Source organism: Lepisma saccharinum, chromosome 14 (genome assembly GCF_977018435.1).
Source record: "Lepisma saccharinum chromosome 14, izLepSacc3.1, whole genome shotgun sequence".
In the NCBI taxonomy this organism is placed as follows: Eukaryota; Metazoa; Arthropoda; class Insecta; order Zygentoma; family Lepismatidae; genus Lepisma; species Lepisma saccharinum.
In genome coordinates, this window is record NC_139242.1 from 69,426,667 (window position 1) to 69,446,743 (window position 20,077).

At 36.3% G+C, this 20,077-nt stretch overlaps 1 protein-coding gene across 2 annotated transcripts in view; it reads left to right on the top strand.

The window, feature by feature from the left end:
• Positions 1-20,077, top strand: part of LOC145998997 (uncharacterized) — a 53,017-nt gene that overhangs the window by 25,248 nt on the left and 7,692 nt on the right. Inside the window, exons 5-8 of one of the 2 annotated variants that reach the window (XM_083135850.1) lie at positions 3,035-3,266; positions 6,114-6,322; positions 6,592-6,739; positions 7,749-7,959. In XM_083135850.1, the coding sequence (XP_082991976.1) occupies positions 3,035-3,266; positions 6,114-6,322; positions 6,592-6,739; positions 7,749-7,959 (800 nt within the window). The remainder of the gene's footprint in view (positions 1-3,034; positions 3,267-6,113; positions 6,323-6,591; positions 6,740-7,748; positions 7,960-20,077) is intronic. The other variant, XM_083135851.1, reaches the window with a different exon arrangement.

The following is a 20,077-nucleotide window of genomic DNA, read 5'->3' on the forward strand; positions in this document are numbered from 1 at the left end:
TACTTCATGACAAACAAGAATGAGAATACCACAGATTTATGTTTCACAATTAAAACAATAACAGAACTTGACATATATATAGTATACACTCAAATGCAGCTGGAGCTGATAAAATTACAGTTAAAATGTTAAAGTTATCGCTTCCCTTTGTACTACCTGCACTAACACAAATCATCAATTTCTCTATCTGCACTGGAGAATTTCCCTCCATATGGAAGGAAGCTCATGTAATCCCACTAGCAAAGAAGAAGAATATTCAAAGTCTTGATGACCTCAGACCAATAAGCTTTCTGCCTGTTGTCTCCAAAATTATTGAAAAGGTAGTGTGTCAGCAACTCACCAAATTTGTTGATGCGAACAATATTTTACCAAAATTACAGTCAGGTTTTCGCAGTAAACATAGTACAGCCACTGCACTCACAAAAGTAGTGGATGACTTCCTTCATTTCATGGATGAACGGAGTGCAGTCATACTAGTCCTCTTAGACCTCAGCAAAGCCTTCGATAGTGTACGGCATGATCTACTTTTAGCTAAACTCAGATATTATAACTTCAGCCCATTAGCAATCAAGTGGTTCAACTCGTATCTTACAGACAGACACCAGAAAGTACAAATGCCTGCCACTCCACTATCATTTTCAAAATCTGTGCCAATAAAAACTGGGGTGCCTCAGGGATCAATATTGGGGCCACTACTGTTTACTTTATATACAGCAGACTTATCGAGAGCAATACAAACATGTACATATCATTTCTATACTGATTACCATGCCAATTACAGTTAGACGTGATGTTATGGTCCTCAACGATGAATTAAAAAGAATTTCCACCTGGTGTGACTCCAATGCACTGATATTAAATCCCCAAAAATCCACATACATGTTACTGGGGAACAGACAAACAACTACGAACGACAAGTATAACGACATAGTCTTGAAGATACGTGGGACGTGCATACCGCATAAAACAACATCTAAAATCCTGGGTTTGGTGATTGATAGTTCTCTCACTTGGACAGAACACATCAATGGACTGTGTAGAAAATCATTCTACATTCTCAGGAATTTATATAGGTCTCAAAATTATCTAACGGAAAAAGTTAAACTGAAGCTCGTTGAGCTCTTATTGTGGTCACTCTTTGATTACTGTGATGTAGTTTATGGTCCTGGGGTCTCAGTCAGAGATAAAAGGAAAATTCAGGTGATGCAAAATTCTTGTATACGATTTGCATTGAACATAAGAAAATATGAACATGTCCTGCCTCATTTGAAGACAAGGAAAATATTAACAATGGACAGAAGAAGGCATCTGCACTATATCACCTTCATAAACAAAGTTTTGAAAGTAAGTAAACCAGATTATCTATTTAGAAAACTTAAAGTAGGCACTCAAATACACTCACACTTCACGCGAGGGCATAACAAACTTTTTACATGTCATCACAGTACCACCTCCTTCAAATCATCATTCTCGGTAAATGCAGTTTCAACCTGGAATAAATTGCCCATAACAATAACTAACCAATCAACACTGCATGCTCTTAAATCCACAGCAAAGGACTCTCTACTATGTAAACAGTTTGAATCTAGAAACACACACGAATAAAAATACATCCCACAATGTATTAATGTCAATGTAAGAATTTGATATTACTTCATGTCAAATATTTCTATTCTTGCACCATCAAACATTAACAAATATGCATTTATGTGTACATGTGTGTGTGCCTATATATATATACTTAAAATTGTATTTAGAATTTAGTTTTATGTATTTTTTTTGTGTATACATATACTCATTAATTGTATCTTTATAGTTCTTATTTGATTTCAAATTGTCCATGCATTTTTTTCCATCTTTCTTACTTATTTACTATTATTATTATTATTATTATTATTATTTTGTTTTCTTTTCTTTTTTTCTTATTGGATATATATACCGTTTGTAATTGTAGACTGTATTCTGACAAGGGTTAGGTGGGAGAACAGCGTACGCTGAACCTCGCCCGCTCAATAAAGATATATTATTATTATTATTATTATTATTATTATTTATCTCTTAAGAGATTATATGGCAGTTGATTATAAGTTTGCTTTTGTCCTCTCATAGTTGGAATTTTGCAATTGATGAAAAATATGTCATGAACACATTTTCTGCCTCTGAATCACTTGAATTTGAAAACTAATTTGTTCATTGTCCATGATTCTTGAAAATGTAGTTGGCTATAAAGCTCAATGTTACAAATTTTCTCCATTTGAATTGTTTGTTCTCCTTTAAAATGTTGTATTGTTTTGAATTGCTTATACAATTTACAAACGGTTTAACATACAAACAAGATATTTCTTTTCAATTAAATGAAGCCATAAGTTTTATTGTCTGAAAACCTTTGAGCTGCTCCAATTTGGCAGCTAGTGATCAGTGGATTAGAAGAAATCCAACTGGATAACTTTTAATAACTAGATATGGAAGTTATCTGTACTTGAGACATAAACATCAATTCCTTTCCTATGAATTCCTTGTGGTTAGAATATGATTGTTACAACTGACTAGAAACTGTATACAACAAATTACCTTGCTGAAGATTGTTCTAGGAAACTGCTCAATGTGTCAACAAAAAGTTATTTGCTTTGAAGAATTTCTGAAGAAGGTGATGCTGATTTTATGGTCAGAGAGAAAATGTTGCTGCCAGAGTTTATTATAATAAATAGTAATAAATTCCATTCATTTACTTGGCAGATTAAATGAACATCGCTTATTTGTAATATTAACACCAAAAAATTCTCATTTAAATATCGTCCAGAATCAAATAAGACATCTAAAATAGTGAGGTGACAGAATGTAACAGGTATCTCTATAACAAGAAATTTGTTTAAATATGTCAAATTTCTCTAGATCTATTATATTATTATCTGTTATTCCACTAAATAGAAGAAATGTAGAATAAGAAATTTAATCTGCTTAAATCTTTATTGTGCATATACTTTGTATGCCCTTATAAAATAATGTGAAGAATTAACACAAGATTTAATTGTAGGTAAACACCTCTACAGAACGATTTTACTTAAGTACAATGGATACCAACCGATCCAACTGGCTCCGTTACCTTCGCCCAGCACCAACTCGGGACCAACGTAACATGGCGCTTGTGGTGCAAGGTAACGATCTGTATTTCGTCACAACATCAGATGTGGAAGAGGGAAAGGAACTACTCTACTGGGCGGATGATTCTGCAACAAATTGGTCAAAAAAGAAGATGGAGAAAACAAGTACGTTAGTTTAATTTTTTTTTGTTTTGAATCATAAAGATGATGTTTTGTCATCCCATTAACAAGATATCAAGCACCACTCCAGAGAATGCATATTGTGGAATGCATCTTAAGAATGACAGCGATTCCTCACTGATGTAATAACAAACTTACCTGTGCACTGGTGTTTGAATTTGTTCTCCAGCAAATATCTAATTTCTGTGTGCATGCCATATAATGTTTGAACCAAGTGCATGACAAATGTTATCATTACTTTAGTGAATGACATGAGGGGATAGAAGAAGTCATCCTTTCAGCTAAGATAATTTTCATTGAGAAGAAAAACATGTATGTTGGTAATGTCAATCTATGTGGGAATGAGAGAAAGTAATTAATCTGGCAAAATTTTTAATTAGTTAAGGTAACTATATTTGTGATTTATATGTTGTTTCCTTTGTGTTTCTAATTTTTGGTGCAGTTCACTTTAAGTTGAAATTCAAGCGAAGTTTGCCTTGTAATCAAGGGGTCCCGGGTTCGATACCCGGTGCAGGCACATGGCACAGTGGTTCGGATCCCACTTTAAACTGTAGGTCCAGTCCCGATTAGCCTTACTGTGCATAAAGTGGACTTAAAACAAAAATTCAATCAATCAATCAATCAATTCAAGCGAAGCAATGAGACCAGACGAGAAGGAAGTGTGTATGATCTCAATGACAGAGGGTGGTCCAGTGTGTGTTCAGCGTATCCTGCATGTTTTCAATTGCTTCCAAATGTCCTCTTGAAATGGTCGCTGCAACTGGTTATCCTGTGCTGTTCCATTGTGAAAGCCACAGTGACAATGATAATTTAGAGCTTATTGTAAATTTAGAGAACTGAAACCTTGAAGAAACCCAATGACTCATGGCTGTAGGCAGGAAAAAATTTCGGAGCGGGGGGGGGGGGGGTCACTCATAATTGTTCCCATGTGCATTGCAAGAAATTTGAAAAATAGAAATAATAGCAATAATAATTTAAAAAATTCATAATAATAAACTATTTTTTCCAAATGTATTATTATGATTACTATTATTATTATTATTATTATTTCTGATCCTTGAGGAGACTTTTTTACATTATCCATCAGAAGTGTGAATATGCAGCACAACTTTTTTTTTTTCGTTTCATACAATGTGTACTGAAATACACAGCTATTATATTTTGTTATTAAATTATAGATACCTTCAGGAAAAAGCTTTAAAAGTAAGAGAAATTTAAGTCATAAAATTTATGTTGTTTGAACATTCACAAAACTTATTTTTTTGAATTTTGATAACTGTGGAACCTGTTATTCTTTGGATTAAATGGTACAACATAACCTGGTGCCTGTATTGTAACCTCAATTTTTCGATCTAACGCAATTTTTCTTTGGTTATTCTGTTCGAATATTAACTAACTGGACTTTATTTCCATTATTAACAATAAAACTAACAAACTTTCTGCTATTTTGTAACTTGCAATAAACTATGTCAATTTGGGAGGAGAGGGATTCTATGGACCAGTTCGATCCCACTTACCGACGCTCATATTGTTCCTATCCTTAACAAACAGCATTATATAAAACCAAAATGCACTATACAAGTATGTGTTTTATAGGACCGCATATAGGTTAAATATATGTAGCTACTATATCGACCGCTGCATGAAGGATAGTGAATGTAACGCACGACGAAGCGTGTTATCTTTGATCTCTTATCAAGGAGGATTTAAAGCATATCGAACAGGGAATTAAAAAGTTGGAATTGGTAAAAAATAAAACATTCAAATGCTGACCCTGTTAGAGGGTGGAAACGTTACGTTTTTAGTTTATATTTTTTTATACAATAAATTTGCCTTGGTCTGCATTTGAATGTTTTATTAACATGGAAACAAGGCTTAACATGGTTACCATTTGGAATTTTGGAACAATCACAAGGGAATTTTCAGTCAGATCCAGGAACAGTACTGGAAAGAGGACAGCAGAAGTGAAAATGAAGGGGTTGCAGGTGAGCTGCAAGAATTAAACCCGTTTCCCTCAAATTTCAGAATTCAAAATGTTTGAAAATTCTAGCTCGATCATTTCAGATTGTCTGTCTCCCTGTTGTACTTTTGTAAAACTGAGAATAAATTTTTGAAAATGGGTTACAAATTTTGGTTTCTGAACTTCCATGAATCCAACATGCTAGAAGTTTCAGGGGGGGGGGTTGAACCCTAAACACCCCCTCTAAATACAGCGATGCGGATGACTATCTTGTACATAAACATCCTTATTCTTATTTCATGATTTTATGTCGGCAAAATACCTGCAATGCTAAAGTAGATTAGTTTCTTAGCTACTAGTGTTCATGATTATTGGTAATTATGTGTTTCTAGCTAGGAGAATCGAACTCTAGGAGCCATGGGTTGTTTCCTTTTTTCAGGTTTTTCTGCTAGAAGTAACCTAGTTAAGGGTGGCGTTGTAACATATACAAAAGGTAAAAAATAAAAATTCCCTGACCTATATATGTATTATGCAGTTGTAGCCAGTGATTTATTCAAATGTCCCAATACCTTTCAAATTTCCTTTGACATCTCCTAAAATTCAGCAAAAAAAAAAAAAAAAAACTCCATATATAAATATTTTTGGTGAGTATTTACCTTTGCATCTACCCTTTAAAAATGCCCTCATACCATCCCACCAGTTCTATTATGCTGGGTAAAAATACTATAGCAGATTCCACATTGGCACTGCTTTGCGTATTCACAACATGGCTAAATGACAAACTGGCTACCTCAATATTAATTATTACATCAGTTAGAAAATATAAGGAATTATTGTTGTTGTACCTGTAACAGAGGTGTTCACGCTTTCAGGTTGCGGCGGATGCAATCTTCACTTCTCTCATCCCCTTTACTACCGAATGCACTGCACAGTCTTCCATGATCCCAACTTCAGCCTCACCATCCGCAAGTACCACTGCAAGGTGTGTGGCATGGCTGTTTTGGGAAAAGAAAACATTATGAAACACGCTGCAGAAATGCATGATGGGAAAGGTGCATATCAATGCCAATACTGTAAAAAGGTTAGTGGACATTATTGTATATGTTAGATAAAATCATTATTTACATACTCTGAAATATTTTAAATTATATTTGTTATTATTTTCACTCAGTTGAAAAATTTCTAAAATACATGAAAACCTTGTTATTGTTTATAGCAACAGTTTTTACACATTGGCACACATTGTGTTCATAGCAAATAGCTATAGGTTGCCAGGGAGCCCATGAAATTTTGCATAGACAAAAGTACATATATCAGTTTGAAATACTACATTTTCCATTTTTATTCTAGTTCTTCCTTCGACTGAATTATTTGGAAATGCATCGTACATATGGATGTGCTGCTAATCCACAACGAACAAGACCACTCTGTGACTTCTGTGGACGTAAATTTTGTCAGCCGCAAAAGCTGAAAGTGCACATAAAGAGAATGCATAGTGGTAAGTATTAAGTCAGTCAATCAGTATTAATAACTTTCGAATTCTTAAAATATCTTATGGTTAGTAAAATCTGAAAACTTGCATGCAGCTTTCTTTAGAATGTTCTAGACCTTAAATTGCTCACTTCTTCTTCCTATATTTGATACGTTAAACAATTCCCTGCCTTTAAATTTTTCACTTAACAGTCCATCTCTTTAAAAATGTGTCAAAATATTGGAGAAACAAGTTAAATTGCATTTATTGTAGAGAAATTATCTTTAGAAATCAGACAGGTCTTCTCTTCGATATTCTTCATTCTCCACCAGATAAGCTTGTAAGACATTTTTTTCTTTAATGTGCATAGCATGGATAGAAGTCTAAAAAATCAAGTGATTGATTGATTTCATGAATGCTGACATGGTTAACACCATAGTAGAGAATACAGGTAGTAACTGCCACATTTTGCTTTTGCCAATACAAAACAAAATTGACCGGAAATGTAAAAACAACTTTCTATGCACTAACATACATTAATATAAGCTATTTTTTAACATCAATGAGAACAAGAAATGCAATTTTGGACTGTTTTGTGAACTGCGAACTTAATATCTTACCAAGTCCTCAACAAATATCAGTTCATGCTAATATTATCTGTCTGATGCATCTTAATATTTGTGTTTCTTGCAACATATTATTATAAAAAGCATTCAATGGCATGTTCAAATTTATGTTCATTCCTTAAATGGCAAAATTATTTTAAAACTGTTAGTAGCCAAATTCACGATATATGCAAATCCTGTACAACCTTTTACAGGCTATAAAAGCAGATGGTGGAATGCAGGACAGTCTTATAGGAAAAGAACCCCTGGCAAACCTTACCTACATGGCATATCTGCTTGTGTGTTATATATGCATGAATAATTCACACATATATTGAAATTTATCCTTGCAAATTAAATGCACTTTCTCCATCAAAACTGAGCATTAGAAGACTAAATGATTTTATAATAATTTCGAACTCTCTCCTCAGACATGGCTGACGTCCTTCGCGAATTCCAGTGCAAGATCTGTCTGAAACTTCTGGGTTCGAGGGCAGCATTGCAGCGCCACATGAAGGAAGTTCACCACAAGGACATCATTGGAGCATGCACGTGCGATCGCTGTGGAAAGATGTTCCAGAACAAATCCAATCTAAAGATACACATGCTGACTCATTCAGGAGTGAAGCCTTTCAAGTTAGTGTGAGAACATTTTGCTTTAAATCCTATGTATTGTCGCTCAGTAGTGGGCCAATGATGGAATCCACATCCTCTTTGTTAGGCTCACTTGACATATTTTGTTTCATCCAAAAGTTCTCCTCTGTCTTATTAAATAACTCACCAACATAATTGCTGTGTAAAGGAACAGTGCCTGAAGTTAGGATGATGCATCCCTCAGATTGGAAAATTACTGTAAATCAGCCTCTCCATGTTTCACTGTTACCTTTTAAACCATACGTACAAGCATCAGCTACCTAACAATTTACAATTGTAAATGAAACCAATAGTGTTACAGATACAGATGTACTTTAGCCAGAGGCCTCAGTGTTGGTGAAGGGTGTTGGAGGACAAAGAGATTACAAGAGGGTTGAGGAATGTTATGGGAGGATTATTGGATTGCTCTCTTTAAGACTTGGGATAAGGGCTATATTTACACTCATGGCCAATATATAAGTTTTCACCAACGCAGTCTGGTTGAGGTGTATATAGATGAGGGTAATAGGTGGATATTTTCCATCTGAAACAATCATTGAAGGTGGTACTATGATTATTGATATGGACGGTGAGAGTGACATGTAAGTTTTGGGTGGGAGAGTAGTACTTGACTTGTCATTCACATTTAGATGATTAGAACTTTAAAATTTGGAAGACTGCATACATATAAAATAAATACATATACAAAACATATAAAACAAAATATTCCACATCAAGCTAAACTAAACCCCTTGGTGCAACACTCCTTTTACTATCAAACCATACGATTGTTATTTTTTATATTTATTGCTTAAAAATTGATATTGCATGTGATTTGTTCACTAGTGTGATATACAGGGTACCAAATGATGGCAGTGGAGTTTGAACAATTGAAAACTGTCAATACTTGTTTAGATGATGTGATCATGGAGGCATATACTACAGCTGCATTCAGAGATATAAAACATTGTCAATATTGATTTATAATATGAGTTATAAAATATTTCATCTTTATGTTTTGTTATATTTAAAGCAGATGTGCATCATTTATACAGTGCTGATCTATTAGAAATACAATACGTGAACAATTTTCTCTGTATGCTGTAATAACTTTACTCAATATACTGCATAATGATGCATTGTAAATTATACATTCTGACAGAGAAATTACTATAATAATTCCAGATGCACATTTTGAACCTTTTGTCAGAGGACAATTTTGTCTTAGTTGGTTTCTCTACAGTTAGAAAATGAAATATCTTTGTTTTAGAGGAGCACACACATTTGAGAAAAATAGTATCACTTTTGCTGTGGGCCTCCCCGATGGCTTAGACTGACTGACTCTCTAGCCTTCTTAAACCCCAATATTTTTCTGCGATAAACGCCAATTTAAAATCTCATTCCACAGACCTTACGACTACAAAAGACACATAATTCTATCCCATACGACAAGAATTCTTAAATATGATGGAAACTGAAATGCAAACATCTCAATTGTCACGTTTAAAGGTAAGAAGAACCTTTATGGTTCGCCGCCAATTGTTGTTTTGATAATGAAAAGCAGATTCATATCATTCAATGTGTGCTTTTACTCTTAACAAGTGGAAATAGCAAACATTCGAGTGGTGTGCCCAGGATTTTTGAAGAGGGAGGGGGGTTACGTGTACTTTTTAGTAGTCATTCCTGAAGTCCTTATTTTGCCATCTTTCCCTGCCTTTTCTTTCTTCTTCTTTTTTCTTTTCAAAGAATATTGAGCCTAAGCAGAATTATGATCCTCACCACCCCTCCTTGAGCACGCCACTGGACACTCGGAAGAATCTTGATGACTCCAGACAAACCCTGCCATGGCTGTAAACATGGGAATGGGGGCTGAAAAAATGGCCTGTTATGACCCAGATCTTCAAGAGTGGGGGGAAAATACAGGTCATTGGACCTGTCTGCCTGTTTGGAAGCATTCGGCTGTTCTTGGCACTGGCAGAGACCAGATAGATTTGCACCACCCTGCGATGAGCTGGGCAGACGAACACCATTGCCTTCAATAGGAAACTTGGTGGGAGGGTTCAGCACGAGGGGTAGTACTGGGGCCTCATTTTGATGCGCTAAGATTAGTGAATCTCTTGCGTATTTCAAGCTGTTTCATGCTGTCGCTTGGCTTATTTCGCACAAATATGCAAGTATTCTGACTTATTATTTTTACTGTTTCTCTAAAATATATAGAATGCAATATTTTTATTATTTTGCTTGGTCATAGTGCATCTCCCGATGACCAGACGCCTCACCTCTGAATTGAAATGAATCCTAATTTTTTATGGTGTTTGGGGTATGTGGACATATAGCTGCCAATATTCATTGCTCTCCTTGTCTAATCAGAGGAGACTACCCATTAGATGTACTTCATCTATAGTCATTAACAGCCACTTATCAATTAATCATTAGTGGAGACTAAGAAAAACTTACTTTAAAGTGCAGAGAAAAAAATAATGTTACTGAACATGCTGAACAAAACATCCTATACAGACAGACTTCCCAAGCAGGCTTCTAGATTTTAGAGTGGCTAGAAGCTGCCAAGAGAAACAACTCATTTGTCGAGATTTGTACTTTTCAAAGATTCATTCACCCTTCCATATGACAGGTTGGGGTCCAGCACAGGAATTCCATGTAGATATCTGAAAAATAATGCACACTCCTGGGAAGCAGATGATAAGATCAAAGGCAGGACTAAAGTGAAAGTTGCCACCTCCCTTGGGTGCAGTTCTTTATATTTATGCCACAGCTAGTCTCTACAGGGTAGGGTTCTTGTTAAAAATGAAATCAGAAAGTAAGCCTACCAATGGAGACAGTTAATCAATTATATGATATCTTTCTTTGTACATGAAGATTATAGTTGAGAACACATGAGAATCGTATTCATATAGAAGTAATCTGACTTTTACAGAAATTTCAATTGCTATAGTTCTTATTTGTTTGTCGTCACTTTCACATTCACATTCACTTGTGTGGGCTTCCTACGGGATCTGGTCGTGACGTGGGCTTCCTTCTGGATCTGGACTTTGGTTTCCTTCTGAATACAAACTGGGACTTGCTTCTAGATCAGGACTTGGGTTTCCTTCTGGATCCAGGTTTGGACTTCCTCCTCGGGCTTATCTTCTTCTATCACAAATCTCTTGCTTTATTAATTGCCCTATTTGAATCGACTAAATCCCAGAAAGTTTTCCCAATACTAATATCATGTCCAATCTAGTAACCCACCTTGGGGCGTCGATTAGAATGTGCCACGAACTATACTGTTCTCAACCACAAGTGTAAACTTGGTGCTGCGGTTGACAAAGCACTCCCAAGTCAGTGCAGCGATCGTGATGCCATGATGTGCAGCCAAAAAGTGATGTGGGTCACAATTGGAACATGCTGACACTGATGTAATCAAAAATTCCACCAACGGGATTGTAATAAGCCAACAGATCAGAGATCTTGGGAGACACAAATTTATATCAGTCTTTTCACTTCTTTATATTTCGCATATATTTGCATATGAGCACTTTACTAATTTTGCCATTATCTTTATTAATTTGGTCGTCTATATATCATTTCTTTTTTTCTACATTGTATTTTATTATTGTTAATCTCTCTAATTTACTTTTATGCCTAAATACACTATCATTTGTCTAAAATACAGCAATCTTCTATTTTACCCATCTAGTGCTGCCATCTCTGTTTCAACTAAGCAACTATTTACAAGTATTAAGCTTATTGGATATGTAACAAAGTGCTTCGTCCAAATATGATATTGAGGGCATGTAAATGCCTGGTGGTCAACACTGTGTGAAAATAAAAGAAACTATTAATTGCCAGTTCTTCCTTGCAAACCCATGGAGTAAGAATGTGGGCATTTTCAAAACCAGTATTATTATCATGCTAGGCCGATTTCGGAGTTCTTGGAAAAGTGATGAATGTTGCTGTGGGAGGGAGGGAATTATACAAGTTTTGGTATCACATCAGTATCGGTTGGAATTGGTCAGACCATCAGTATCGGTATCGGCAAATGGCGGTACCAGCTCAGTCCTAATATTTATATATATGAAATATTCTTTGTGTCAATCTTGCACCTTCAAATTTATTTCACATGGGCACTACTGTTAAATAATTCTATTTGACCCCACCAGAGAGAGCTATCAGAGGCCTAGGCTCTCACTGTTTCAATCTCTAGAAATGTGTTATTCAGTTCTATGTACCTCAAGAGGTGATGTAACTTCTTCTTGTAGCTTGTTAGTGGTATTTTTGTATCATCTAGGACATCTTAGACAATTGAAGGACTATAACATGAACAAACCCAACCTTTGGCATGCCCCTGCTGTTTAGTTATTAGAGTTATGGTAAAGTTGTGCAGGGGAGCAAAATGAGGATATACGGTGCTAATCTGCTAAAAGTAATATTAGTAGGAAACTTATGTTAACTTCCATTAAAAGACAACATATGCTTAAGGTACGAACTTTAAGACAATAGTAAACTCAAACCAGGCGCGTCGCCTGATAATGTTCGCATGAGCACGTGAACACTCATGTGTATGTTCTAAATTACGTACATATTAAATGACACACTCATATATTTCTTCGCAATAATACTTTTTTGATGTTCGAGTATACACACACAATTTACTGACATGACGTCTTTCACGTCTGATAACTTTTTTAGATAGTTGGTAACACTGACTCCCACTGTGTTCCACGGTTGCGATGAACACAATTGCTGTGTTGTGTGTTGTGAACTGGCAGCTAAGGGGCTTGGTTGGCCACTATAGCCCGAAAATGTTCACTGCGCTGTGCGAACATTGTGGTGCGAACCCTGATCCAAGCGGCAATACTTCTTACATTCGGCACCAGGGTGCAGCATATACAAGGCATGTCTAGGAGGACTCGAAAAGATCGGCGCTACATAGTTGCAAGCTTTAGTGAGAAGTCACTAAACCTGCCAGATTTTAAATTCCAGTGGGCGCTAAAATTCACGGAAAAGTGACGAGCCACTTTTCTTTAGAAACTAGTCTGCAGGAGTTACATAATATCTTTCAAAGTTTATATGATTTGCACATGTGCGTCTAAGGGCAATTCAGACTGACTGTGCAACTTTCTTTAGTAATCGAAGTTTTTCATGCCAAGGAAATAACTCTCACCAACTTAAATTGCAAAGGAAAGTGCCGACTGCATTTACATCAATTCAACGCGCATTTTTCTGGTAACTATACTCAGAATAGTATGGGGTCGTATGGCCTAAATAATTGTTACCGAAAAAAGTTATCAATTGATATTAGTAAATCATTTTTACTATTCTCTACGTTATTAGAATATGCTTATTGTAAAGAACAAAATATAACTTTCAGAAAACTAGAGCTGTATTTTTGCTACATATATACTATATATTTTCTTTTTTGAAGTTAGAAAGTTGAAATAATATATGCATTTAAATTATCACAATTGAAATTAAATGCATTTTTAATGTGCATATAAACGCACATACTTTGAATAAACCTGGTGTAAGTTGTTCCCCACAGCATTTTTTAAAAATAAATTTTGCATTTTTCACCAGCAAATTTGATTCAGCGATTTTTAGTTAGCGCATGTTGAAGATTTAGCAACTTCTACGTTTCAATTGTTGGCAACACTGCTGCTGTGGAAGAACTGTAAGGGGGCACGTTTGTTTTGGAAAGATCAATTACCGTAGTTTTTCGGGGCAACAAAAAAGCCTATGCTCTTTGGCGGCAACGGGTAAAAGGTGGTTAGTGTCGATGTAGAGAGCAAGATATTTATTGACAAGCGGTTGGGTAAAATTATGTGCACTGGCTTTCAGACGTGCGTGTGTGTGTGGTGTAGTGTTGTGTTTTGTGAATACTGTTAGGAGTTTGAAAGAAAAGTCATTTTCGCGATTGAGCGAAGCAGAACGAACTCAAGTAAAAAGGATGGGCCCTCACCAGCTGGACCTCTACATTGTACAAGAGGTAAGTACTCCCAAATGCGTTATTAAAAGAACATTCAAAAATGACTGGTACACGAAGTACAATTAGTTATGGGGGTGCAACGTTGTCAACGCGCAATTTTGTTTTCCTTGTTTATTGTTTGGAGGCGGCAATACATGGAGAAACACAGGGCACATCCTGGGCGTTTGTTACCATTTGCACATGCGACTCGCTTAAAAAGAGACTGCATCTGGATTGGAACGATTCGTTTCGTGCAATGTATAAGATCAAAGATGGTAAATATGTTTGATTGATTGATATGTTGCTCTAAGTCCACTTTATGCACAGTAAGGCTAATCGGGACTGGACCTACAGTTTTAAGTGGGATCTGAACCGCTGTGTGTCTCCAGCGGGTTTCGAACCCGGGACCCCTCGATTGCAAGGCGACGACGGGTAAATATAGTAATGACGACGACGAACAGATGTTACTATACGCTTTAAATCGGTGGTTCCCAAATTGTGTACCGCGGCGCCCTGGGGCACGGTTATTAGCTTACAGGGGCACTACGAAATGTTCCTATTTTCACTGAATCGTTAGTCAATGCTATGAATGTTTCAAACATCTGCTTATTTAGTACGTTTTTTTACATATAAAATGTTTATGAATTTGAAATACGTGTTTAATTTTTAACTTAAGACAAGCAATCTTACAAGTAACTGAGCGTTGCAAGTGTTGGAGAAGGCTACATTCTGGGCGCCGCGGTAAAGTCTTGAAAGAACTAAGGGAGCCGTGAACCAAACAAGTTTGGGAACCCTTGCTTTAAATGGTCGAAAATCAATCTCTCTCTGAACCATGGCTAGGAGCGAAAATACGAAACACTAGGAAAGAAGGAATACAAGCAATGACACATTGACTGATACTTCAATCACAAGCTTCACAACCTAGTTATTGTGGGCGGGGCGAAGGGACATCCTGTACAGTACCCAAATATCTTATATATACAAAATATTTTTTTCTGGACTGTACGCGTCCTCCTCTCTGTCCCGCTAATGATGCACGTGCTTTCAATGCTGAATGAATGTGGTTGGTTAACACATGGTCCGTGTAATACGAAGTATATTGCGAAGTATGATAATCTTGCGTTGTACATACCTGAGATTGCATGTTATACTAATTAGTTTGCACAAGCCATCACTAATTGTAAATAACGTAATTAAAAGCGTGTTAATTGAATAAAAAAGTATTGTATTACTTCAGATATAGCATGATTTTGGGGGGAAATTGAAAATAAGTTGAACTGTTATTCTTACTTGTTCAATATTGAAGTTGAAGTTACAAGGGAGAGTACTAAATCTCCAATCAGTATAAAAAAATATTGTGAACACCCGTATGTGAACCGCACGCGACGCCACTGACTCAAACAACAACAAGAAGTTCACCATATCTATTATAAAGTCTTGACTGCAACTGAGCTTCAGAATCACACAATTATGGAACAACAAGAAAACAAGAAACACCACATTTGATTATTTAGGTTGGGGTTTCATTCACCAGAGTATCATTATGCTGCAGTTATGCAGTTTTCCGCATGTATTGTATGCAAAAGAACATTTGACTGCTTTATATAAATAGCATGAATCCAGCATAACATCTACAGTGCTGCTTCACCTCAACACTGACACAATCCAACTATATTGCATTTTTCTTTACATACAGATATTAAAAACATGATTGTAGTCTTTTATGCACCAATGGCTAAATTTTTACTGAAATCTCGATTTGCTGTATTTTAAATTGAGAAATTGTTACTTCCTCCTTGCATCTGGCAGAAACAATAAATAAATATATACAGTGGCAGTGATTGGATTCCAAAACTGAGGGAGCAAGGTGCCAAAACTGAGGGGGGAGAGGCAAGAACAGTTTACTTTCCCTTGATACATAAGGTTTAGCATAGTGCTTGATCAAAAGTGGCAAGACATGCAAATAGTCGGGGGGGGGGGGGGGCAACTGACCCCTCGCTCCCACTAGTCGCCGCCACTGAATATATATTTTCATATTGAACACTCTGTGCTTCTGACCGCCATTATCAAATTCTACTTTTTACTTGTAATTGATACAAATTAATTCAATATGCTGTTATTAGTAAGTAAAAACTAGCTGATCATTATATATATCTGCAGTGGATTCCATCATATGTGCTTCAAAGCTGCTTATAGTATAATTGCCACCTCTTCCTGCAAATAGATAGAATATGAATTTGCAATGTATAGGAGCATGCATGGCTCTCCATCTTTTTTCAATGCCTTACTTCGCACCTTATTCAGTCCATTGATAGGTGGGAGTTTAAACATGTCTAGTTTGTTTTAACATTATTTATATTGAGTCTCGTCTTGAGAGGCCATTACAGTATGCAATGGTATCTTTAGATTAGGAAACATTGCATTGCAGCTGAAGGACTCATGAGTGGTAAATGTACAGTGACAGATTAACAACCTTTTCTCCCAGGGAGCAGATATTTTATGAACTGCCACTCATTAGGTTCATTGAAGGTTTATCATTAGTTTTAGAAGTTGTTTCCGAGGGTGATTGCTTAATTTAAATGTCAATGTGGGTGATCGCCTCTTTAGACATTATAGAATACAATCTACTTTAAATGTGTACAGGGACGATTACTTTTAAATCTTATGTTAATTAGAGATTTTAGTTATTTTATATTTCTGAGGCTGGCTCATCTTTCAATCTTACCACTGAAGTTCCAGGTTCAAGCCCTGTTCTGGGAATGGGTGTTAATTTGAATGTCCTTTCATGAATTTCATATAATCATAACTCATTCTCATTGTCTCAATCAGCCAAATGTGACAAAAAGGTGATACTAAATAACAAAAATACAAATACAAGATATCTCTGGGTGATTGATTAAATTAAGAGCATCAAAGGGTGCTTGACTTATTACTTTTTGCAGTTCCAGGGAGAGATGGGCAATTGCCTTCTCTGCTACCCATATATATATATATAAAAATAAAACATTAGGTTATATTTGATAATATAGATATTTAGTGCAGCTATAATTTTTAAGATGGAGCTGAGGAATTTAAGAAACTCCCCAAGAGCAATCCGTATGACACTTCTGCCAGTGTATACCAATTTTAGCATCAATAATGTTTCAACAAATGTTTCACTGTGTTAATTACTACAACTCACAACAAACAATGTGCTGGGGAGAGATTTTAAACCAATTCTTCATGTGTGAAAATCTACCTGAGACACACCTCTTGCCTTGAAATCTCTGTACAAACAGGGTTCAAGTGAGTTTGTGTTATCTACAAGATTCCATAGGCCTGACTCTAAAAACGTTTGATAAATATTGCCTATCTGTTGACAATAGAATAGGATGCCCAGGAAAGAATGACCATTTTCGAATATCCATCTCTAAATTGCTTAGAAGAATCCAGAAAGCAATATATGTTGTATACATAGAACTAAACTCCGTGGTGCAACAGCTTTCTGAGGGCCAGGGCCTGCAAAGCAGCTTTTCTATTGGATGATTCATGGTCAACATATCAAGTCCATTCGCTGCTGTTTCCTGGCTCGTGAGACCTGAGCCTGCTACTTCTTCTTTTCAAGTAGCTCCCCCGTTGTCCTCACGATGCTGGGTGAACAACGAAATTTTGGAGGCTGCCATCGGGAATCGAACGTGGGACTGCTCACAACAAAGGTGAGACTGCTAACCATTCGGTTACGTGAGAGACCTGTTATACACATGGAAAGATGGAAAACACTGTGAAGCTTAAAAATTAAGTTATATACTTGCTTCCCATGGATCATATTACTTCCCATTCTGAATATTCTGTGCATGCTATTGTGTTGGACGTTTTTTGCTTGTTTCAATATCTCTCAAGAAAAAAAGCAGGTGGATTTCTTTCATGCAAATCAATAGCAAAGTAAGTAATGATTGACAAAATTTACTGAGAGAGTCTGAATTGGTGGCAATGTAGGAAATAAGAAAGGAGTTTCCAATAGCAGTTCCTGTAAAAGAGACTTATGTGAACAAATATGTGGTTCAAAATTTGAATAGTCTAATAGACATTTCAGGTTATGTTTGTTGAAAGCCTTATCAATATGAGACATGTATAAAGCTTTGTTGTTGCACCATTGAAGGTGTTTCATGGTGTAGCATTTCTCTGACTTGTACAATTCAGCTTTCTTTTGACTTCTTGTCATTAGATTTGCATTCCAGGGTAGGATAAAGTTTTCTTTCTTTTTCTATGGGAGTTGTATACTTTAAATGATAAAGTTATGCTTTTAAAAGTAAAATGCAAGGACTTTGCCTGCACATGGCAGTCTGCAGTGCCTTATTACATAGAGCAAGGTGGGAAGCTCCTTTCTTTAAATGCAGCTGAATATCTGGGCTAGAGCTTCTTGTTTAATGTAGAATAGAATGTGATTCTTGTCTTAGTTGAATATGAGAAGGACAACATGATTGGATATTTACAACTCCATTTGTAGGAGTGGACTATTTCTTAGTGGTGTCAATTAGTATATCTCTTTCAGTGATGCACTTCGTGATTGTGTTGCAGTTGTACGAAGATACATGGACTCAAAGTTCTATTTTCATTCTCTTTCTTTATTTCTCTTCTACTTGTTTTGTGTTGCTTTTCTGTCACTTTTGGCTAATCGAGATCATGTTAATTGGAGACTAGATGAAATTGATGAACTGATTCTCGCAAGGGAACAAAGTCCCAGGCTAAGGCCGTGTCTGAAAGGTGCAAGACCGTACTTGAAGTGAGCATCCTCCGAGTATGGTCTTGGAGTAAGGTCTTCAAGTTGTGGACTGGAAGTGAATGTCTTTCGAATTGCACTTTGACTGCAGCACCAAATACGATCAGTAGATAAAACTTAGTACTCGTTGTTTTCCCCACGTTTTAAACACTTGTTTTTCACCATAGAACTCACATAGCATTTTCAAATGTTCGTACACATACATTTCTACACATTATAAGAACTTTAAAACAACTAGCTGGCCCATAACGTATATTTAACCTGTGTTGCTGGCTTTCTACCTCCGTGTTTTTAAACAAGTGAACAACGAGTGTGCAAATCACGTGACCTAGTCAGCTCCCGTCTGTACTGCAAGCTGTGCACTTGCATACTTCTGTTCTTGGCACTTTCGAACTGTACTAGGTGACGTCACTTCCGCTAAGACCATACTTCAAGTCCGTACTTTGTACCTTTCTGTACTCAAACACAGAACTTTTGGTGGCAAGATCGTGAGTTGACACTCAAGATGCTCAGCTGTGAAGATGTCACTTTCTTAACAACCTATGTGCTCAAATGGAATTTTTTTTCTATATTGGTGGCATCTTCAACTTTATTGACTTTCTTACTATTCTTGAATCTTAAGTTTGTGTGAAATGAAGTGGGTGAACATGACAATTATATAGCAAGTGCTGTAAGCCAATGACAGAATTTCTGGGACTGCATGTGTTTGTTTCGTCGATAACATCAGTATGGTGAGAGAAATTGGGGTTAGAGGTGTGTTTGAGGTATGCTGAGAAAGTGCTACAGACAGACAAAAGCATCTCAGTAAGACCTTCTTCAGCTTTACTGAATAACTACAAAGAATCAATCAAAAGCGAGGGAATATGTGGAATATTTAGTTGTGCTGAAAAGGACAGTTAACGGTAACAATATCACACAGAATGTATTAACGTTGTGAAGGCATTATCAGATACCATGTACAGCCAGACAGCCTCGATGGTTGTGCGAATTATGTTCTTCACTCAGAAATGTATGAATGTTCTGGGTTTGAGTCCCGGTTACTCAAGAATAGATTAGATACTAATCACGTGCAAGATTAGAACTTTACCTAGATATGGAAAACTCTTTGTTGGAGAAAAACACAGAGATGTGATAAGAAACACTATACTTTCATAAAAGTTATAACAAATTCATTTCCATATTTAATGTGTGTTTCACAAAACAATCAGTAATTGCACCAGTGAATGATTGAATCAAAATTTTGGGCATGTCGGGATGTATAGCTAATTTTCACCCTTCAAAGCTTGAGTTTGAATATTTTGATTGTCCATATGCACAGATAGGCTAATCGAGATCCGAACCACTATGTGCCTCCATCAGGTATCAAACCTGGGACCCCTTGATTACAAGACCACGATATTGCC